Source organism: Marmota monax, unplaced genomic scaffold (genome assembly GCF_021218885.2).
Source record: "Marmota monax isolate L192 unplaced genomic scaffold, Marmota_monax_Labrador192_F-V1.1 WCK01_AAM20220418_F8-fsc00103, whole genome shotgun sequence".
NCBI lineage: Eukaryota > Metazoa > Chordata > Mammalia > Rodentia > Sciuridae > Marmota > Marmota monax.
Window position 1 is genome coordinate 4,940,152 of NW_026694286.1, and position 24,267 is coordinate 4,964,418.

Genomic DNA, 24,267 nt, shown 5'->3' on the forward strand with positions numbered 1-24,267 from the left:
AGACAAATCATGATTGAATAATATGTCTTTCATTGTTCCATTCCTTTCATTTTAAAATGTGGGTGAGCACCACCCACTAGCATCCTTTCTTCATCCAGGACAAATTTTCCCTCTAGGAATGTATGAGAAAATAGTCTGCCCACAATGTCAGCATAAAATCAGAGTATCAACCAAAGTTGGAAACTGAAAAAAAAAAAAAAAAACAAAACTGGAATAATGAAACAAAGACAGTGAAAAATGTGACATATTGGAGAATAAAAAGAAGAGTATAAGTTGCCATCAAGGCCAAGGCCATATTTTTTTTTTGCCTAATTGCTGAATTCAATTAACCTGTATATTATTGAGGATTTTCACATCTAGACTCCAAAGTAAAGCTGGTTTATACTTGTTTTATAAATTTCCATCCTTGGTATGGAGGTCAAGATTATACCAACTTTGTTTTTAATATGGTAAGGGAGGTTACTGACTTTCTTTTGGAACCAATGTGTTAAGTGTTTGAAGCTTGGAAGGGAGAGACTGGAAGCAACATGAGGAAACTTTGAGGAGTGATGGTTATTATGCTCATAACCATGAATGTAGTGATGGTTGCAAGGGCATAAAAACACACACATCAAAGTGTATATTTAAATATGCACAGTTTATTGTATGTCAATGATGCTCCAATAAGGATGCTTTTATAAAGCATACAACTTAGGTCTGGGCTCTGCCCTTGGGCTCTAAAATACAGTAGCAGTGCCCTGTGTCCCCATGCTGACTGGACTCTGGGGAAATAACCTCCACCCATTGTAGCCCCATGAGAAAAGAACACCAAAAAGGGAGCCCATGGGGAAAAGATCCATACTGTCAAGCATGACAATGAAGAATATCCTCTGGGCAAAACAACAATTTCCAGTAGAACAATTACTGGGAGAGACTGGATCTTTCTGTGATCCTTCACGGTAATTTGGTCAGTCCACAATTTCACCAACTAAAGACCTCACAGTTTGTTTGAAAGGAAGCATGTTACTGTCACAATATTACTTCAACATGAATTATGATTATTGGGATTACATATGCCAGCTTATATAGTTAGCACTAGATATAGTGACAATGGAAATGACTTTAGGAAGCTTGTAGATCTCTTGAACCTTGGACACACAATTGTTAGGAATTTGAAGTGTAAAAAGGAGGTCATTACTTCAGCCCCCTTGGGGTTCCAGATGAGTGTATCATCTTGGCCAAAGTTCCTTTTATGATCTCTAAATGGATCTGAAATAGTACCTTCAACATTCTGTAAGAAGGGATCACAGAAGCCAACCTTAAGTCATTAAAAGGAGAATGAAATGAAGCAACAGAAAGAATCCTTATCTGATCTGCCTGGCAATCTGTGGCAGTGCAAGAGGACATAAAGCTCATATTACATTTGATGGCTAGGGAGGAGATTTTGACTATTGCTACAAGTACGATTCTTGAGATATTTTTCCAGTTGGATAATGTACCTGGACAGATGTCTTACAACCATCAGGAAATAATATTCCTATTACAGAAAGTCTAGCAAAACCACAATCTATTTCTTCCCATGTGATGGATGCAGTGTTCAAGGCAGATCCCGTACAGAACTGCTCTTATGCCATCAGGACAGCAGGTGAACAGGTTGGAACACTTCACAGACTTCACTCCCCAAGAAGGATAAGTTTCTAGAAAATGCTTCCCTGAAAAAAAAAATCATTATTTATACTTGAGGAGGCTCAAAATTAGGGAAAGAAGAAAAGAGTTTTGTGTTCTCCTACATCTCTATTTGTGTCAAGTTGTTGGACAGAGACTCTTCCATTTGGTGAAGGATAACATTGCTGAGTTAACTACAGTTCACATCTGTAATCTGTCTCTGCAAACAACCAGGGGATACCAGTGCTTACCTGAATCAGAAGAGAGTCCAACAGTTGCCTATTCAGACCCCATGGCTGTGGTGCTCTGGCAGGCCCTGCAAGCCCCATGAAAATTGTGCCCTCTGAGCTGAAGTGTTCTTGAATTCCTCCATAGAGGAGACGTGGTAGCTGCCTCCTTTGCTGGGGGAAAATATTCTGTCCAACTCCTTAAGAACATTGAGAAAAGTCAATCAGCAGAAGCAGATACCAGAAAACAAAAGTGCAAAGCCATGTACCCAGAATCCTCCACCTTTTGTAGTTCCTCTCCCACTGAAGCATCTCCTAGTAGAAATGCATGCCAGAAGCAGACTCCTGGCTTATAGAATCTGACATGCCTGAAAGGCAAAAGATTTCTGAAAAAGCTAGTAAGTCAGCAGACTCTCTGAGCTTTTCCTGAAAAATAGCCACAAATTCTTCTTATATCCACCAATTGGAATTCTTTTCAGCTAACTTAGCTATGTGGAACCAGTTCTGAATAAAACTGTCATTGAGTCTTCCAAGGACCATTTCATGAAGTCAGGAAAATCCACATAAAGAGAAGATGGAAATCCTAGTTGAATAAGTGAACCTGACCTTAGTGTACTGAAAATATGGTTTTGCCAAGAATCTCCACATCAGTCTATGGATACAGTAATACAATTTGTGAAAGAGGCAGATGCTCAGAAGTTGGCATTATTTGGAAAGGCTTTCAGTAGACAAGAAACTGATGGGAAGGTTTTGCTGTGCCTGAGGGATTATGAGGATGAAAAATGCAAGCAAAGGCAAAGTTGAGATCAGCATGAAAGCTAAAAAATAAGTACACCAAAAGATCACAATCCACAATCCACATGAACACTCTGTTCAGTCCGCTTTTCAGTCATACAGATGCCTATTTGGTTTAAATGTGTTTTTATTGTCCTAAGCAGTCTTAAGCACAAAGTTCTGGAAACTGCAGAACTACCATTATAATCTCCATCTCCTTCTTTAAACATATATATCTTTTAATTTATAAGTGTACAGTTTACAAATATACTTTGTACAGGAAAACTGTAACGTGTGTATTGACTTCAGTAAATACTTCAACATAAAGCAACCAAATTTCAGTGGGTAAATTATCAGAGATTCACAATTTATATAAATAAATGCACATAAATTTTATCCTAGGAGAGAACTTAACTATGCATCTAAATTATGTTTTCTCAACACAATTGATCAGGTGATTCTTGTGAAGAATTCTCTGAGCATGGTAGGATGTTTAACCATATCACTGGCTTACACACACACACACCAGTTCTATCAATTAAAAATGTTTCAGAAAGGGAATTGCAATATACATCATTTTTCATCATTTGGTGTACATTTTTAAAAATTCATAAACTTGGAAATTTTTTAAAAAAGAAAGAAACAAAAGATATGGAGGTCTGAATGAATTAGACATTTAACTGCCATTAGGTTACTAATTTTTTTTTTTTTTATCCTGGTGCTGGGCATCAAACACTCTACTACTGAGCTATACCCCCAGCACTAAGTTAGCAAATTTTAAGGGAGGTCATGCTACCATGTGACTCAAAAGGCTAAAAGGCGAAGAAGTGGATTTTCATTTGCAAAGGCATAAATTTGAAAAAGATAGATTTTCATTTTCAAATAGATTTTTGTTTGCAAGGGTCTGGTGAATAGCTATAAGCCATGGGAACCCCGTTTGCTATTAGATGAAAGTAGGTCAGAGATTAATCCTGCAAAATTCAAAAGAGAGATGCAATTTCTGATCTAGGAAAAAGATAACTTCAGTGTCTGGAAACTTCATAGATTTAATCACTGTCTTGCAGGGTATTATATAATTAAAGAGAATCTTACTCCTTTGAATCTAAGCTTTGGAGTCCTAAACATGGACTGAGGTAACACACATATAGATTTTCCATGTCCACTTTGTGCCTTTGCTATTGATTTATTCATTGGGTGTTCAATAACATTAACTCCAGGCAGCCTGATCTACCTAGGGGGAGTTTGGGATTTTCATTCTACCTCCACGCAGGTGGGGTCTGGGCTGTCAAGACAGAAACAAAGGAAGGCACTGCCTCTATTCTGCTGAAGTGATTAAAAGGTGTGTCATTATTAACTCTTTACTATTGATTATGCTTTTGCATTCCATTAGAGTGCAGGATTGAGAGTTGGTGCTAGGTGTGTTGAATGTTCCTTAGCTAGTTCGTTACTGAAACTATGGAAAAAGTCCTGGATATTAAGAATCTACTCTGCCACATAGGATTCTATTAACCACACATACTTTCAGTGAATGTATACTGATGTTAATTTTTCTGTTGCAGTTATTCCAATGATAGTTATTAAAATGTCATTTCATTGTGCAGTCTTTAATAAAAATCTAGATTTGTATTTTTTTCATTTCATTTTTCTAGTAAATCTTTTACAAAATATTTAACCACAATGAATAGAAAATTTAAAAAAAACACCAAAAAATGACCATTCACCACATTTTGAGCAGCACAGTTGAGAGGTAAATTGTTTAACACCATCTCACACAACTTGTTTCCATGTTCTTTTTTCAAGGGATATTTACATGTTAATTCTTTTGTAGATTAAAAAGTAAAGGCTCAGAGAAATCAAGCTGTAATAATGAAAGCCTGTTAGTGGAATTGTTATCAGTAGATAGTCTCACTCTTGAACTTAGAAGAAACACAATTCAATATCTTGTCCAAATTAGAAGTTGGATCTTTAATATGCTGAGTACAACAAAAGAAGAGTTGGATTTGGGTGCTTGTATTAAGCAACTGGGCTCAATATTTGGGCACAGTATTGAACAAATAGGCTCCGGTATCGGCTTGCCTTAAATTCAAGTTTTGATTCTGCTCCTTTCTTTTTTTAAAAAAGTATTTTTTTAATTGTAGTTGGACACAAAATACCTTTATGTTACTTATTTATTTTTATATGGCGCTGAGGATCGAACCCAGGGCCTTCCTTGCTCATGCTAGGGGAGCGCTCCACTGCTGAGCCACAACTCCAGCTCTGACTCTGTTCCTTTCTACTGTGGGACCTTGGAGAAATTACTTGATTTCTCTGAGCCCTTGTCTCTTTGATTGTACAGTGAGGCTAATTAATAATAATGATAATGATACCTTCCGCAAAGAATTGATGCGAGGATTAAATGAGAATGCGTATGGAAAGCCCCTTAGTAGCACTGCATTGGGAATGAACAATGATCGTCCGTTCTTATCCTTACTGTGCAAAGTACTTTCACGTGCTGCTACCGAATGCGACCTCCTCTGCAACTCATGAGGCAGCAGGGAAAATACTCGTAACATTTTAAACATGAGGACATTTAGGCTTTAAATGACCAGCCGCGAATCGGGAGGGACATATTTCCAAATCTTTGCTCTTGGCACGATAAGCCCGAGCCCTCACTGGCAAGCGGCCGCCTGATCCCGGGAACAGGGGAGTTGACCACCCTCCGTCGCTTGAATGCTTACATTCAGTCAAATCTAAATCCGTGTCCTGGTGACTTCCATCCTGAGTCCCGCCATACTCTGAAGCAAAAGAATTAAAAAGGTGGTTGACCTCCTCAAAACGAAGACCACCGCCAGCCCCAGTTCCACAATAAACGTCCGGAGTGTCTCCCGGGAGGGCGCAGCCCAACGCCCTCCACCGCGCTCATCAGAAGATCTGGAAACCAATCTTCCGCCCGCCGCCCACAACCTCCTCCCGCGCAGTCCCGGGACCCGGTCCAGTCAGAATGTCACCCGCGTGGGCCCTCCGCGCGCCGCCCTGGCCCCGCGTTGGCCGGCCGCCCCGACTCCCCGCTGGGAGCCAGAGCGCGGAAGCTCTGCAGCTCCGGTCCCCAGACCTGCCCGCCCGCTCCTCCCCTCACTCGGGCACCGACGTGTGGCCACCCAGGATGTTCCCAGGGTCTCTCTCCGCCTCTCCTGCCCCGCAGGGACCCAGCCTGTCTCTTGACGCGCTAAGGACCGCGACTCAGCAGTCGCTCATCTTAGCTTGGCGCGACCGCGGTTTTCTTTCTACACCTTAGTACGCCGCCTGGAGAAGGCTGACCCCGCCCCCGAATCCGGGACCGCCCTCCCAACCGCCACACCAACGGTCACCAACCGCCCCCCCAGACGCAGGCCGGCCCCGCCCCCTGCTCCAGACCCCGCCTCCCCGCTGCAGGTGGACTCCGCCCTCCCGACTACCGCCACGCCCCCCGCCAGGCCGCCTCCCTGGGCGTTTGGGGTTCCCCGACCCGCTCCCGGGCAACAGGTTTACTTTTCCCCGCTCCTCAGGGCAGGTCGACCCCGCCCACTTCGCCCTAGGCCACACCCACACCCAGGTTCCGCCCCCGCCAAAGTCTTTCAGGAAACGCACCCCTCTGCAGGTCAGCCCCACCCACTCAACCAACCACTATTCTCCCCGCAGGCAGGCCACGCCCCCGGCCCCCTCCCCACAGTTTTCGGACCGCCTCGCCACTACGTTCCACTTGTTAGCAGGGTTCTGCTCACTGCGGAACTTTTGCCGGCTTGCCTGGGCAAACAGTGGGAGGAGCAAGAAACGCCACGCCTCCTACGCGGCCTCAGGTTTTGGCCTCCGCGCGTCAGCCGAGGAGGTGAGGTTCTGAAGAACCTTGCACGTATTTTCCCAGCTGCACTGATGAGAAGGGCTGAGAACTACTAACCTACCAGGACCAGCAGATCCGAAGATTCCTCCCAGATTCCAGGAAAGCCGACTCCCAGTAGCGGTGGAGGCGGGCCCCTGTGCAGGGCCATTCCTGTGGGGGTGCGGAGGGCCGCGCGCCAACACGTGCTCACTGTGGAGACTCCTGAACCTTGTGACCCGAATGTGCAGCCTCCTGATGACCGCCGACCTGGTCAGAGCGGAGCCCAGCGCAGCTGTCACTCTCTCTCATAGCTCTCTGACTCGTTACCCCTCTGCTGCTGCATGTAGCCGACTTCCTTGAATAATGGGATGGGCACAGAGAAATGACCATTAGTCATTTGCATCTGAGAATGTCTTTGCCAGCTACTTCTCCTACAGGAGATTACTATCCAGAATATATAAAGAACTCAAAACACCAACACCACCCCCCGAATAACCCAATTAGTAAATGGGCAAAATAAAGCATTTCTCAAAACAACAAATACAAATGGCCAACGAATACATGAAAAAATATTCGACATCCCTAGCAATCAGGGGCTGCAAATCAAAACTATATTGAGATTTCATCTCACTCCAGTTAGAATGCCAGTCCTCAACAACAGAAGTAATAAATGTTGGTGACAGTGTGAGGGACAAGGTATTGTTGGTAGAGATTGCAGATTAAAACAATCTCTTTGGATTAAACCTCCATCCTATGGCTTGGTGTATATCCAAAGAAATAAAATCAGCAAAATGTAGTGATATAGGCTCATTAATGTTTTTAGCAGCACAATTGACAATATCCAAGTAAAACCATCAAGGGACCAGATAGATTAATGGATTTTTAAAATGAGGTTTTACTCAGGGAAGAATGAAATTATAGCATTTGATGATAAATGGATAAAATTGGAGAACATCAAGCTTTGTGAAATAAGCCAGACTCAGCTAAGGAGTAAATTTTTTTCTCTGATATGTAGAAGCTAGAGCAAAATAAGGGGGAAATAAAAAAGGAGAGCGTATCCTATGAAAATAGAAGGGAGATCAGTGGAGTAAAGGAAGAGGATGAGAGGGGAAGGGAGTAGGGGCAGGAAAAGGGAGGAACTGTGGAATGAAGTTGACCAAACAATGCTATATACATATATGCATATACCATAGTGAATTTCACCTTTATGTATATGAATGAAACACCAATTTAAATAAATAAATAAATAGAAGGAAGATCAGTAGAGTAGTGGAAGGGGAACAGAGGAGGAGGGAGGGGAGGGAAAGAGAAAGTCCTGGGGACTGAAATGAAGCAAATTATATTTTATGCATGTATGATTATGCCAAATGAACCCCACTATAATGTATAACTATACTGTACTAATAAAAGCATTTTTAAAAAAGAAAAGGAAAGGAAAAATAATCTCACTTGTCTGTTTTCTCTTTTGTTTCCTGTGCTTTTGGGGTCATATCCAAAAAGCCATTGCCAATGCCAACATCTCAAAGTGTTTCCCCTATGTTTTCTTCTAGTAGTTTCATGGTTTCAGGTATTACATTTAGATCTTTGATCCATTTTGAGTTGATTTTGTACAGTGTGAGAAATAGTGGTCAAGTTTCTATTTTTTACAGGAGGATATCCAGTTATTCCAATACCACTTATTAAAGAGTCTGTCCTTCTGCATTGTATGTTTTTGGCATCTTTGTAGAGAGTCAGTTGGATATGATAAGTTTATTTTAGGACCTCTATTCTGTCCCATTGGTCTCTGTCCATTTTTATGCCAATATCATGTTGTTTTGTTTACTGTGGCTCTGTAGTATATCTTGAAATCAAATATTGATGCCTCTAGTTTTATTCTTTTTGTTCAAGATTACATGGACTATTTGGTGTCCTTTGTGGCTCTATGAATTTTAGGATTATTTAAATCTAGTTCTGTAGAAGACTTTCTTGGCATTTTGGTGTGGATTGCATTGAATCTGTAAATTACTTAGGGTAGTATGTAGATTTTAACAATTCTTCCAATCCATGAAAATGGGAGAGCCTTCCATTTGTGTGTCTGTGTGTGTGTTCAATTTCCTTCATCAGTGTTTTCATTTTCATTGGAGAGATCTTTCATTTCCTTGGTTAAATTTATTCCTAGGGTATTTTGAATAGGATTGCTTTGTTGATTTCTTAGAAATCTTTTTATTGCCATTTAAAAAATGCTACTGATTTTTATGTTGTTTGTGTATCCTGCAACATTACTAAATTTGTTTCCCAGTTCTAAAAGTCTTTTGGTGGAGTTTCATTTTTTTCTGCCTATAGAATCATATCATCAGCAAACAGGAATAATTTGACTCCATCGCTTCCTATTTGTATGCCTTTTGTTTCTTTTTCTTGCTTAATTGCTCTGGCTAAAACTTTCAATACTATTTTGAATAAAAGTTATGTCCATTATTGTACACACTTACCTTGTTCCAAGTCTTAAAGGAAATGCTTTCAGCTTTTCCCCATTCAGTATAATGTCGGCTGTGGATTTGTCACATGTAGCCTGTGGTATGTTGGGATGTGATTCTCCTTTATCTCTGTTTGTAGATTGGATAATTTGCACTGTTCTGCCTTCGAGTTTATTGATCCTTTTCTTTTTCTTGTCCATTCTCATATTGAGTCCATCTGGTGATTTTTTTCACTTCAGATACTGTATTTTAATTTCAACAATTTTCATTTGCTTCCTTTATACATTTTTATTTCTCTGTTGAGGATTTCTATTCCTCCATTCACTTAAATATTTTTTCTTATAACATTTTTCTTGTAACCTCATAATGCAGAGAGAAAACTATTTTAAAGTCTTTGATAATTATCTCTAGAGATTGGCATTTGTTGATTTTTTTTCCTCCTTTGATAATTGGTCACTTTGTCCTGGTTGGATGTATGTTTAGAGATTTTGCTTGCATCCTGGACAATGTAGATGTTATATATTGTAGACTGTGGGTCCTGTTGTAAGTCTCTGAAGAATGTTGATGTTTTCTGTGTCAGTAAGAAATCAATTAGTCTATATTTCAGACTGTAAGTTCTATCCCACCTTCTATGGTTATGTCAATTTAGGTACACATACACAAGCACATATACACATACCTTCACTTTGAGAATTGCTTTAAGAACTAGCAGTAAGCCATTGCTTGCCTGGTCATTTTATCAGCTTGGGGGCTCCCCTGAATTTTACTTACTTCCAATGTAACACCAAATATAAGAGGAAAAAAAATGTTTTTCCATATAGGTTAGTCTTCTAAGAAATGTTTCCTTAATTCACTTTCTTAAAATATTTGTTAAAAATTATTCAGTTATAGGTGGACACAATGTCTTTATTTTACTTTATGTGGTGCTAAGGATGAAACCCAGTGCCTCATGCATGCTAAACAAACACTCTACCTCTGAGCCACAATCCCAGCCCTTCTTTAGGTCACTTTTTAATCCCCTAGATTAAGAGTTTCCCATAGCCTTCTTCCAAGTTTGGACATTTTACCATCAAGACTTAATGAGTTTAGTCTGCCAGATCATTTTCTACTTTTTCTTTGACTTTCTGGTTTATGTTTCTTTTTAAATTCTGTGTTCAATTTAAACAGTCCTTGAGGGTACAAAATTACCTTTAAATCACTCTGTATTAATCATATTAACTAACTTCCTTTCTAAGATCCTACTCACCTTTCCAGCCTAAAGGCGGAGTCACACATGAAGCCTTTGTATTTATGTGTCTGTTCTTTACTATTTCCTATCTGCTCCCTTTACTGATGTCCTTTCCCTAATTGTTCTCTTCTGACTGCCTATCAGGTATACAACTCAGCAGTTTTTAGTTTTTATCAAAATGTTTACTGTTTTTTTTTATTCACACTAGACAATCACATTAAGATGAAACACTTGATGCACAGAATGGTTCTGACTAAAACAAACTGGCATAAACTCTACTTTTTTGTACTTATGAAATTCTTCGAACTGTGAAAACTGAGCCCACAGCTCTCTGTATTCTTACTGGAATTTGTACTTAATAGTTTTATTATTTTTTTTTAATTTTTTATTGTTGGTTGTTCAAAACATTACATAGTTCTTGATATATCATATTTCACACTTTGGTTCAAGTGGGTTATGAACTCCCATTTTTACCCCGTATACAAATTGCAGAATCACATCAGTTACACATCCATTGATTTACATATTGCCATACTAGTGTCTGTTGTATTCTGCTGCCTTTCCTATCCTCTACTATCCCCCCTCCCCTCCCCTCCCATCTTCTCTCTCTACCCCCTCTACTGTCATTCATTTCTCCCCCTTGTATTATTTTCCCCTTTCCCCTCACTTCCTCTTGTATGAAATTTTGTATAATCCTGAGGGTCTCCTTCCATTTCCATGCAATTTCCCTTCTCTCTCCCTTTCCCTCCCACCTCTCATCCCAGTTTAATGTTAATCTTCTTCTCATGCTCTTCGTCCCTACTCTGTTCTTAGTTACACTCCTTATATCAAAGAAGACATTTGGCATTTGTTTTTTAGGGATTGGCTAGCTTCACTTAGCATAATCTGCTCTAATGCCATCCATTTCCCTGCAAATTCTATGATTTTGTCATTTTTTAATGCAGAGTAATACTCCATTGTGTATAAATGCCACATTTTTTTTATCCATTCGTCTATTGAAGGGCATCTAGGTTGGTTCCACAGTCTAGCTATTGTGAATTGTGCTGCTATGAACATCCATGTAGCAGTGTCCCTGTAGCATGCTCTTTTTAGGTCTTTAGGGAATAGACCAAGAAGCGGAATAGCTGGGTCAAATGGTGGTTCCATTCCCAGCTTTCCAAGAAATCTCCATACTGCTTTCCAAATTGGCTGCACCAATCTGCAGTCCCACCAGCAATGTACAAGTGTACCCTTTTCCCCACATCCTCGCCAGCACTTGTTGTTGTTTGACTTCATAATGGCTGCCAATCTTACTGGAGTGAGATGGTATCTTAGGGTGGTTTTAATTTGCATTTCTCTGACTGCTAGAGATGGTGAGCATTTTTTCATGTACTTGTTGATTGATTGTATGTCCCCCTCTGAGAAGTGTCTGTTCAGGTCCTTGGCCCATTTGTTCATTGGGTTATTTGTTATCTTATTGTTTAATTTTTTGAGTTCTTTGTATATTCTAGATATTAGGGCTCTATCTGAAGTGTGAGGAGTAAATATTTGTTCCTAGGATGTAGGCTCCCTATTTACCTCTCTTATTGTTTCTTTTGCTGAGAAAAAAACTTTTTAGTTTGAGTAAGTCCCATTTGTTGATTCTAGTTATTAACTTTTGTACTATGGGTGTCCTATTGAGGAATTTGGAGCCCGACCCCACGGTATGTAGATCGTAGCCAACTTTTTCTTCTATCAGATGCCGTGTCTCTGATTTGATATCAAGCTCCTTGATCCATTTTGAATTAACTTTTGTGCATGGTGAGAGAAAGGGATTCAGTTTCATTTTGTTGCATATGGATTTCCAGTTTTCCCAGCACCATTTGTTGAAGATGCTATCCTTCCTCCATTGCATGGTTTTAGCCCCTTTATCAAATATAAGATAGTTGTAGTTTTGTGGATTGGTTTCTGTGTCCTCTATTCTGTACCATTGGTCCACCCGCCTGTTTTGGTACCAGTACCATGCTGTTTTTGTTACTATTGCTCTGTAGTATAGTTTGAAGTCTGGTATCGCTATACCGCCTGATTCACACTTCCTGCTTAGCATTGTTTTTGCTATTCTGGGTCTTTTATTTTTCCATATGAATTTCATGATTGCTTTCTCTATTTCTACAAGAAATGCCGTTGGGATTTTGATTGGGATTGCATTAAACCTATAGAGAACTTTTGGTAATATCGCCATTTTGATGATGTTAGTTCTGCCTATCCATGAACAGGGTATATTTTTCCATCTTCTAAGATCTTCTTCTATTTCTCTCTTTAGGGTTCTGTAGTTTTCATTGTATAAGTCTTTCACCTCTTTTGTTAGGTTGATTCCCAAGTATTTTATTTTTTTTGAGGATATTGTGAATGGAGTGGTTGTCCTCATTTCCATTTCAGAGGATTTGTCGCTGATATACAGGAATGCCTTTGATTTATGCATGTTGATTTTATAGCCTTCCACTTTGCTGAATTCATTTATTAGCTCTAATAGTTTCTTTGTAGACCTTTTTGGGTCTGCTAGGTATAGAATCATGTCACCTGCAAATAGTGATAATTTAACTTCTTCTTTTCCTATTTTTGTGCCTTTAATTTCTTTCGTCTGTCTAATTGCTCTGGCCAGTGTTTCGAGAACTATGTTGAACAGAAGTGGTGAGAGAGGGCATCCCTGTCTTGTTCCAGATTTTAGAGGGAATGCCTTCAGTTTTTCTCCATTCAGAATAATGCTAGCCTGAGGCTTAGCATAGATTGCTTTTACAATATTGAGGTATGTTCCTGTTATCCCTAGTTTTTCTAGAGTTTTGAACATAAAGGGATGCTGTACTTTGTCGAATGCTTTTTCTGCATCTATGGAGATGATCATATGGTTCTTATTTTTAAGTCTATTGATGTGGTGAATAACATTTATTGATTTCCGTATATTGAACCAGCCTTGCATCCCAGGGATGAATCCTACTTGATCATGGTGCACAATTTTTTTGATGTGTTTTTGTATCCGATTCGCCAGAATTTTATTGAGGATTTTTGCATCTAGGTTCATTAGAGATATTGGTCTGTAGTTTTCTTTCTTTGAAGTGTCTTTGTCTGGTTTAGGAATCAGGGTGATGTTGGCCTCATAGAATGAATTTGGAAGTTCTCCCTCTTTTTCTATTTCCTGAAGTAGCTTGAAAAGTATTGGTATTAGTTCCTCTTTAAAGGTTTTGTAAAACTCTGCTGTATACCCATCCGGTCCTGGGCTTTTCTTAGTTGGTAGTCTTTTGATGGTTTCTTCTATTTCCTCAATTGATATTGGTCTGTTTAGGTTGTCTATATCCTCCTGACTCAATCTGGGCAGATCATATGACTTAAGAAATTTATCGATGCCTTCACTATCTTCTAATTTATTGGAGTATAAGGATTCAAAATAATTTCTAATTATCTTCTGTATTTCTGAAGTGTCTGTCGTGATATTGCCTTTTTCATCCCGTATGCTAGTAATTTGAGTTCTCTCTCTTCTTCTCTTCGTTAGCATGGCTAAGGGTCTGTCGATTTTATTTATTTTTTCAAAGAACCAGCTTTTAGTTTTGTCAATTTTTTCAAGTGTTTCTTTTGTTTCAATTTTATTAATTTCAGCTCTGATTTTAATTATTTCTTGCCTTCTACTTCTTTTGCTGTTGTTTTGCTCTTCTTTTTCTAGGATTTTGAGATGAAGTATGAGATCATTTATTTGTTGGTTTTTCCTTTTTTTAAGGAATGAACTCCAAGCAATGAATTTTCCTCTTAGAACTGCTGTCAATGTGTCCCATAGATTCCGATATGTTGTGTCTGTGTTTTCATTTATCTCTAAGAATTTTTTAATTTCCTCCTTGATGTCTTCTATAACCCATTGATCATTCAGTAACCTATTGTTCATTCTCCAAGTGATGCATGATTTTTCCTTCCTTCTTTTATCGTTGATTTTCAGTTTCATTCGATTATGATCAGATAAGATGCATGGTATTATCTCTATTCCTTTATATTGTCTAAGAGTTTCCCTGTGACATAATATATGATCCATTTTTGAGAAGGATCCATGTGCTGCTGGGAAAAAAGTGTAACTGCTTGATGTTGAGTGGTATATTCTATATGTGTCAATTAAGTCTAGGTTATTAATTGTGTTATTGAGTTCTATAGTTTCCTTATTCAACTTTTGTTTGGAAGATCTGTCCAGTGGTGATAGAGGTGTGTTGAAGTCTCCCATGATTATTGTATGGTGGTCTATTAGACTCTTGAACTTGAGAAGAGTTTGTTTGATGAACATAGCTGCACCATTGTTTGGGGCATATATATTTATGATTGTTATGTCTTGTTGGTGTATGGTTCCCTTGAGCAGTATGTAGTGTCCCTCTTTATCCCTTTTGATTAAGTTGGGCTTGAAATCTATTTTATTTGATATGAGTATGGACACTCCTGCTTGTTTCCGAAGTCCATATGAGTGATATGATTTTTCCCAACCTTTCACCTTCAGCCTATGTATGTCTTTTCCTATCAAATGCGTCTCCTGTAGGCAGCATATTGTTGGGTCTTGTTTTGTGATCCATTCTACTAGCCTGTGTCCCTTAATTGGTGAGTTTAAGCCATTAACATTTAGGGTTATTATTGAGATATGGGTTGTTCTTCCAGCCATATTTGTTTATTTATGTTACTAAACATGGTTTGTTTTCCTCTTTGATTATTTTCCCCCCTTTACTGTCCTACCTCCCACTGTTGGTTTTCATTGTTATTTTCCATTTCCTCTTCCTGTAATGTTGTGCCGAGGATGTTTTGAAGAGATGGTTTTCTAGCTGCAAATTCTTTTAACTTTTGTTTATCGTGGAAGGTTTTAATTTCATCTTCCATCCTGAAGCTTAATTTCGCTGGATACACAATTCTTGGTTGGAACCCATTTTATTTCAGTGTTTGAAATATGTTATTCCAGGATCTTCTAGCTTTCAGAGTCTGTGTTGAAAGATCAGCTGTTATCCTGATTGGCTTACCCCTAAATGTAATCTGCTTCCTTTCTCTTGTAGCTTTTAAAATTCTCTCCTTATTCTGTATGTTGGGCATCTTCATTATAATGTGTCTAGGTGTGGATCTCTTATGATTTTGCACATTCGGCGTCCTGTAGGCTTGTAGGATTTGGGATTCTGTCTCATTCTTCAAGTCTGGGAAGTTTTCTCGTATTATTTCTTTGAATATATTGCTCATTCCTTTGGTTTGAACCTCTATTCCTTCCTGTATCCCAATGACTCTTAAGTTTGGTCTCTTTATGTTATCCCATATTTCTTGGATGTTCTGCTCATGGTTTCTTAACAGTCTTGCTGAGCTGTCTATGTTCTTTTCCAGTTGAAATACTTTGTCTTCATTGTCTGATGTTCTATCTTCTAAGTGTTCTACTCTGCTGGTAGTATTCTCCATTGAGTTTTTAAGTTGGTTTATTGCTTCCTGCATTTCTAGGATTTCTGTTTGTTTGTTTTTTATAACCTCTATCTCTCTGTATAGTTGATCTTTTGCTTCTTGGATTTGTTTATGTAATTCATCGTTGAAGTGATCTTTCATTGTCTGATTTTGCTGTCTGATGTCTTCCTTGAGACTCCAGATCATCTGAAGCATGTAAATCCTGAATTGTTTATCTGACATTCCATCTGCTGCAGATATTACCTCTTCTAAAGTTGAGTTGACCTGCATTGCTTGTGGTCCTTTCTTTCCTTGTCTCTTTATACTGTTCACGTTTCTTTCTGCTTGGTGAAATTGTTGTGCTATTGAATTTTCCCCTTATATATTTATATTGCTCTTGTATAGTTGCAAAGTCTCCCTCGCAGGCGCAGGCGGCGGCTCTGCCCCTCCTCCAATTGGGGCAATGTGCCTACCTCGCCGGCAGGCCGCTGGGCCTGTTCTGCCGGTCGGTAGCAGGTCCGCCTACCTTGCAGGCGCGGGCGGCGGCTCTGCCCCTCTGCGGGCCGCTAGGCTTGTTTTGTCGGTGGTCGCAGTTCTGCCTACTTTGCAGGCGAGGGCAGTGGCACTGCCCCTCTGCAGGCCGCTGGGCCTGTTCTGTCTGTCGGTTGCAGGTCTTGTCTGTTCTGTTGGTGGTCGCAGATCCGCCTACCTTGCAGGCGTGTCGGGCAGCTGTGCCCCTCTGTGGAATTCTGGGCCTGTCCTGCCGGTGGTCAGAGTTCTGCCTACCTTGCAGGCGCGGGGGGGGAGGGGGCGGCTCTGCCTCTCAGCAGGCCGCTGCGCCTGTTCTGCCGGTGGGTTGCAGGCCCGCCTACCTTGCAGGCGTGGTTGGCAGCTCTGCCCCTCCGCGGGCCACTGTACTTAATAGTTTTAAATTAATCATTATGCAAAAATATGCTCTGAGAAAAACAATATTATTTTAAAATCGTGTTACTCAAGAAGAAAATGATTTTCCTTATATTCTCATTCAAGCACTTGCTTCAGACAGCTGCTATGGGCCCAATTGCTGGGCTCTGAAGGAATCTGAAAGGAACATCAGCTACCCTATGAAAAAATCCTGATAATTTTAACATTTTAGAGTAAATATTAAGCTGAAATTTTTTACTGCATTTTTGTGAAAACTCTTAAGCCTACAGAACTTTCTTTGGAAATATTTTTCTAAAGAGGCCTATTCTGCATTTGTCTTATGCTTATTGGATGACTCAGAGGAATTTTGTTTCCTAGGAACTTTTGAAATTTATAGGAAGAACCACAATGATGAAGTATTTTGGGGAAAAAAAAGATAAACACTTTCACTCAACAATTACTTACTAATAACCTCCCCTAGGTCCTCATTATGTTAGCTCTGGGAGGAATGCCAAAGAAATATCCAGCATAATATAGACCTTCAAGGAGATATGAAACAATTAAAGAATCTTTGAGGAGCATATCCAATGTTAGAGGGGAATTAACGATAGTTAAAAACTACTAAGAACCATAGTAGGTCCCTAATCAGAGCCATCATCGCAGCATGCAATTATCTAGAAAGATTTATCAAAGACATTGTAAGTGTGATTTACACAAGAAAATAGAGATATGGGCCACATATACTTGAAATTTATGTGATTTTTTTGGAAGTTCTGAAAATTATAATGCTGGAGTTTGAATATGGTTTGTCCCTTCTGAAACTCAGACTGGAATTTGACTGCCATTGTGGTGGTATTAAGAGGTGGGGCCTTTAAGAAGTGATTAGGTCCTTAAGGGAGAGAATATTTTTCTTGAGGAACTAGGTTAATTGTTGAAGTACTGCAGACCTTATCCTAACAATGACTTGTTGTAAAGTGAATTTCACTTCCTCAGCTTTCTCTCCTGCAGACTCTCTTGCCCTTTCACTAGGAAGCCTTCACCTGAGCAGATGCCGACACCATGTTCTTGGATTTTCCAGCCTTCAGAAACATAAACCACATAAACTTCTTTCCTTTATAAATTACCCAATCTTGATATTATAACAACATAAAATGGGGTGTGTGTGTGCAATCTGACAAAAACATTAAGGTTTTAAAATACACCTTCAATATACTACAACTTCAAGGAGAAAATATGATCATCACAAGGTGCTAAGGAGATGTGTCCATCTTCACTTGATCTTTCAGTGAAATCTCAGCTATGAAAATGACCTGTTGCTTCCTACTCAGGCTGTTGACTAACTTCTTTACCTGTGCTGAAGCTTATAAACCCTTTAGGAAGAAGTGATACCGAGGCTGAGAAAATAACAAAGTTTGTAATTGTGGGAAGGATCCTTCTTGGATGCAGGGCAGAATATTATTGAGGTTCTAAGCAAGTGAGAAAAGCCAGTAGAAGTATGGGAAGAGTGTTGATTATGGGGGAAGAGAAAACAGAAGGCCTTCCCATGAAATTTTACAAGACAATCAGCCACGGAAGAGTGTCTCCTACTGGAGATAAAGGTTGTTACAGGTTTTAGATAAGCATTGACATTATAAAAAACCTAATGAGATGTCCTTATTTCTGCATCACTAATTCCCTGATCTTTGAAAAAAAAAAGACCTTTAGACAATGAAAGAAGTAATATACAATTTTCAGAACACAAAAGAGGCAAAATGTTGATGCACATACATTTCAGCCACTGAGCCACTGATCTGCCATTTGTAAAACTTCCAGGCAAACCTAGCTGTGCTTAGAAAATGTACATATGCAATTACTGCCTAATGCAAATTTCTTACCACGTTGGTTTTAGTTGTAGTTCTAAAGTCTATCTTAGACCTTAGACCTCAACTATCTCTACGGTGATCTTGCCATGCTATGGAAAGAGCAGTAGGAAAATCAATTATGTATTTATATACATCTAGTTCTCATCTCCAGATCAAAAAATTGCATGTTATATTTTAATTTTTATTGTGCCTCTTTATTATGAAATGTAGCATATATAAAAGGTTAATCAATGTAACATATGCCTTATTGAATAAAGAAAGTGAATGACTGTATATGCTTATATGAGTTTCAAGGAATTTGTGAATTATAGGCAAAATTAGAAGCTAATTGTGTGTGTGTGTGTGTGTGTGTGTGTGTGTGTGTGATGAGAATATTTTTGTTCCTTCCTAGCAAATTTCAGGCACACAATCAAGTATTATAAATATAGTCACCATGCTAGACATCCAGAGTTTATTCATCCTGCATAACTGAAACTTTGTGCCATTTGACCAACATCTTCCATTTCCCCCATCTCCAAGCCCTTGAGCATCCTTGGTTTTCCATACCTTTGCCACATGAAAGAATTGTAATGCACCCTCTAAGGTTTTTTTCCTGGATGCAAGTACTTGATTCAGGACTTTACAGCTGATAGAAAGAGGAAAATTTGGCTTTCTGTCTTTCTTTTCTTTTCACTTTCAAATGTATGAGATTGATGATCCACTACCATCCTGCTGATGATGCAGGATAAATGAGAATAATCAACTCAAGTTATGACTTCAGAGAAAATGGAAGAAAAACCGGAAAGATGGAGAAAGAGTCAGTTAAAAACTTTCCACATGCCACACAGCAAAGCAAAGGGCAACTGTGAAACTGGAGGAAATATTCACAGACCATACACCTAATAAATCATTAGTACCCAAAATGTGTAAGAAAGACCTACAACTCTATAGCAACAAAAACAACTTAGCTAGAAAATGGACAAAAGACTCAAATAGACATTTCTGAAAAGAATAACTATGATAGACGTTCAATTTTATTCCACTACATATTTATATGTATTTCCAGTTTTCTCAGCACCATTTATTGAAGAGGCTATCTTTTCTCCAATTATGTTTATGGCACCCTTGTCCAGTGTGAGATAACTGTATCTATGTGGCTTTGTCTCTGTGTCTTCTCTTCTGTTCCATTGTTCTTCATGTCTGTTTTTGTGCCATTTTTGTTACTATAGCTCTGTAGTATAATTTAAAGTCTGGTATTGTGATGCCTCCTGTGTGGCTTTTCTTGCTAAGGATTGCTTTGGCTATACTGGACCTCAGTTTTCCAAATGAATTTCATGACTGATTTTTCTAACCAAAGTCAGAATGTTCTCTCTGATATGTGGATGCTAACCACAACAAGGGGGAAGAAGACTAGAAAGTCACTGGATTAGACAAAGATGTATGAAGGGAAGGGAGGGGGTTGGCAATAGGAAAGACAGTAGAATGAATCAGACATAACACTCTTATCCATATATATGAATACATGACCAATGTAACTCCATATTGTATACATCCACAATAATGGGATCATAATTGGAACAAGTTATACTTATTTTATGAATGTATACTACGTCAAAATATTCTCTAAATAAAAGAAAAACTCTCATGGGAAATAAAAAAGAATACATATGAATGGCTAATAAGCGTATGAAAAGATGCTCAAAGATGAAAAGATCACTACTCAGGGAAATGCAAATCAAAACTATAGTGAGATGTCATCTCATACCCTTAGGATGGCTGTCATCAAAAACAAGAAAACAAAAAATAATAAGTGACAGCAAGGATCCAGAGAACTGGAACCCTTGTATACTATTTGTGGGATTGGTTGGTCAGCATAGCCATTATGGAAAACAGCTTGGGGTTTCCTCAAAAAATTAAAAATGCAACTACCATATGATCCAGCAATCCCACTTCTGAGTATATAGTCACAAGAATTGAAATTAGGATTTTGAAGAGCTATCTGCACTCACATATTCATTATAGCATTAGTCACAATAGTGAAGATACAGAAACAAAGCTGAAAGTTTCATCAACAGTTAAAGAAAATGTGATAATGAATTATTGTCTCGGAAAAGTAAGAAATCCTGCCATCTGGCAGTGTAGACGAACCTGAAGGATACTGTGCTAAGTGATATAAGTCAGTCAAAAAAGGGCAAATACTGCATGATTACCCTAATATTTGAGATCTAAAATAGTCAAATTCATGGGAATGGAGAATAGAATGATGGTTGCCATGGAGGGGGCAGAAATGGAGAGTTGCTGTTCAACAGGTATAAAGTCCAGTTATAAAAGATGAATCAGTTCTAGAGACATACTGTACAACACAGTGCCTGTAGGCAGCAGCAGGGTATTGTGCACATGTGCAGAGGGGGGAGAGAAAGAAGCATGATCCCAGCTACTCAGGAAGCTGAAGCTGGATCAATTGAGCCTGGGAGTTCAAGACCACACTGGGCAAATGGGGTAGACCCTGCTTCTTAAAACAAAACAACAACAAGTCAAACAAAAAATTTAGGAGTTTACATTGCATGTCAAATGTCTTACTATAACACACCAAAAATTACTACATTCAAGAATAAAATCAATTTATGGGTTTGCAGATATAGTCATTGTTCTCCCCTAAGGACTGAATTGAATTTATTATTTTATTAAACATATTTATATCTAAGTTCATAATTAAAGTTATTCTGTAATTGTTTTATATAAAGGTTAAGCCAGGTGATGCAATGAATTGGTTATTTTTTCTTATTTCTGATGTTTAGTAAAGCTTGCCTATAAATCTATTTGGCTATTGAACTTTTGTGCTGGCACATGTGACTGAGGCTTAAATTCCATTAAGGTCAAGGTTATTAGCTTATGTAAGCATTCTCAGAATTTTATTTTTCTTTAAAAATTAATTTTGATAATAGTATTTCTTAAATATAAACTTTTTGAGATTTATGTCAAAATCTTTTTTATATATGAGAAAAAATGAGGCTTAAAAATAAACTGGACATACTGTATGGTAGTTCCTCAAAAGATTAAAAATAGATTTACCATATGAGCCAGCAATTCTCTGTATATACCCAGGAAAACTGAGAGCAGTGACTTTGAATAGATGTTTGTAGACCAGTGTTCATAGCAGCATTATTTGTAATAGCCAAAAGGTGTAAGCAACCCAATTCCCATCAGGAGATGAATAAACAAAATGTGTGTGTGTGTGTGTGTGTGTGTGTGTATGTGTATGTGCGCGCCTAATGTTTTTGCTGATTTAAGGATGCTGGTTCATAATGTGGTTGGGGTACATGGGAGGATCAGATGAACTCCAATGAACTCAAAGGGGATGGAGGGGAAGAGAGGGGACATGGAGGTAGGAAAGACTGTGAATAAAATGGACATTATTATCCTAAGTACATACATGAATACATGAATGGTATGACCCTACTTTGCGTACAACCAGAGATATGAACAATTTGCTCTACATGTGTAATAAGAATTGTAATGCGTTCTGCTGTCATATATAACAATTTTTTTTTTAAGAAAAGCATCTTGGGAAAAATCTGGTATTTCCACAAAAGCATCATGCAATCTTCAATGGGTTTTGTTGCATGCCCTCTAAGATGTGGATTTGTTTTTATTTGGAGCAGTGAGGGAAGGGGTATCATAATCTTCTTAGGCCTTTTGGGCCTGCAAAATGAGGTTTTTAGATTTGGCATGCAAACACTGGATGCTGTGCAATATTTAGTGTATTTTGACACTGAACACATTCGTTATTTATCTGGACTCGAATTGGGTATTCTGTATCTTGTCTGGAACCCCTATTCTGAGGACTTAATTCAGCCTTACTGACAAGGGTTAGAAAACATGTGTGGACCCACCATGAGAGTCAGGACAGGTGTCCCACCTGAAGCCAGCACATGCTTACGACACAGGGAGAATTTAAACCCAGGTCTCTTACTCCATGAAAGGCCAAAGGGGAGAGAAGTACATTTTCCTTTGAGGGAATCATTTAAGAGAAGGCTTGTGAACAGCTGAAATCATGAGAAGTGCAAACTCTGTTTTAGCTCTATTCATGAAGGGTGGAGGGCAGGGGCTTGAAGTCCAAGGCAACTCTGGATTGGTTGTCTCTGGATTGGTCCTTATCCAACATGGTGGACCACAGTCTAGAATGTTGGAGCCCTCAACTGAGCTAGAGCTGGTTTCCTCAGAATTGTGAGCAGAAACGCCACTCATGGCACAGTGAGGAGCCCCTGGTGCAGTTGCACTGTTGAGGGGAGGGCTCCTGTCCCCTTCCTGACTCAGCTGTCCCAGGAAGCTGCCGTTAGACAGTGGATCTGTGTTACTTAGACTTCGAGGTGCTACAGAACAATGGGCACTTTCTCAGTTGGCTGCTTTCTCTAAGAAATATCTTCAGGCTAATATTTAACTGGGAAAGGAATTACGAATTTCAAATCCATTTGCCAAGAGATGCAGATAGCCACAAGTGTTCAGGAACATAAACCAGGCACAGAAGAGGGACAGGACCAATCCCACAGTATCCTTATTTATCAAACTGAAATATTTTGTACATACAGATGTGAATCTGTTCTCTTAATTTAGGAAAAATCAGTAGGGCTTCTCATCAAACAAGCATTTGAAAAATAAAACCAGTTCTCTGAAGCATTTGGGATAGCAGCCATCTTAACCCAGTCATGACCCAGAGCCAGGCCAAAATACATCAGGAGAGGTCAAAAGAGACTTCAGGAATTTGAACTTACAGCTGTTTAGTCCATTAAAAGAACATACATATGTGGTTTTTGAATTTTCCTTTTTTGGGGGGGAATACCAGGGATTGAACTCAGGAGGACTTGACCTCTAGGACACATTCCCAGCCCTATTTTGTATTTTATTTAGAGACATGGTGGAGTTGCTTAGTGGAGTTGCTTAGCACCTTGTTTTTACTGAGTGAGGCTGGCTTTGAACTCGCGATCCTCCTGTCTCAGCCTCTTGAGCTGCTGGGATTACAAGCATGTGTTCCTGTGCCCAGCTCCTTATTTCCTTTTTTCAAATTATACACATTCTCAAAAAAATAGCCAATCAAGGGATTTATTATAAGGGGTGAGAATAAATTTAATAGTAAAGAAGGCGTTACACCATTTTTTTCCCCTGTCCTGAAAAACATGCTGCTAGGTCAGGTTCTGATAGAACCAGGTTATGTCAAAAGGAGGTTATCTTTCCCTTACTTCTGTGATTTCCTGGGCTTCCTATGTTGTAAACAGTTGGTACTCTCTGCTGGAATGTGTCCAATGACATTCCTTGTCTATTGTAGAATTCAGAGTTTAACATTTTCATAAGGAAATAAAAGGAGATCCACACTCTGCTCTACCCTATTACAGTCTCTTGTGATATTTTATTTTTTGAAATCCCAAAACACAAAACTTAAAAAATACTGTTAAAAAAACCAACAGAATATTCAGTGTTGAAAAAGTTTTATTACAAATAATGTTAAAAAAAAAGAGTCAATGAGTTCAACTTACATTTTAGACTATTTAATAGAAACATTTGTTGTACATGTGGTTTTAGTTTAACATAAACATGTTTCTCTGGGGAAATCGTTAACCTGAGTTGGAAATGAAATCTGAATAGAAGATATTTGAATTCGGAAAAAATAATTTTCCTCAAAATATTAGTAATGATTCCAATTAAGGATTTTGCTAGAAGCTCAGGACTCAGCCCCTGGACAGGAATGAGGGAAAACTCCTTGTAGGTCGAAAGCTGTGTTGAGGTCATAAGACTGCACCTGTTGGCCTTTAATCAGGGTGAGCTTCCTCAAACACCCCCGGAACGAGGCCCGGCTGCTCAGGCAGTTTTGCTTGACATTAGCTGTTACAGAAAGGCAAAAAGACACATCCTGTTTAATTTTGTGGAATGAGATAGGAACAAAAATAATTTCAAGTGTGTTCTCCATCAAAACCAG

The 24,267-nt window shown here is 39.0% G+C and overlaps 1 protein-coding gene and 1 long non-coding RNA gene across 2 annotated transcripts in view; both read right to left on the reverse strand.

Annotated features, from left to right (window-relative positions):
• Positions 1-618: 618 nt before the first annotated feature.
• On the reverse strand, positions 619-5,943 carry LOC124108914 (uncharacterized). The gene is made up of 4 exons (XR_006856823.2): positions 5,761-5,943; positions 5,363-5,419; positions 1,896-2,071; positions 619-1,691 (listed from the first exon to the last, which is right to left on the reverse strand). It is a non-coding gene; the product is annotated as an uncharacterized LOC124108914 (long non-coding RNA).
• Positions 5,944-23,817: 17,874 nt separating this feature from the next.
• The window catches only part of Lama1 (laminin subunit alpha 1), a 165,121-nt gene continuing 164,671 nt past the window's right edge, over positions 23,818-24,267 (reverse strand). The window contains exon 63 of the mRNA XM_046467487.2: positions 23,818-24,173. Within this exon, the coding sequence (XP_046323443.1) occupies positions 24,013-24,173 (161 nt within the window). The 3' untranslated portion in view covers positions 23,818-24,012. The remainder of the gene's footprint in view (positions 24,174-24,267) is intronic.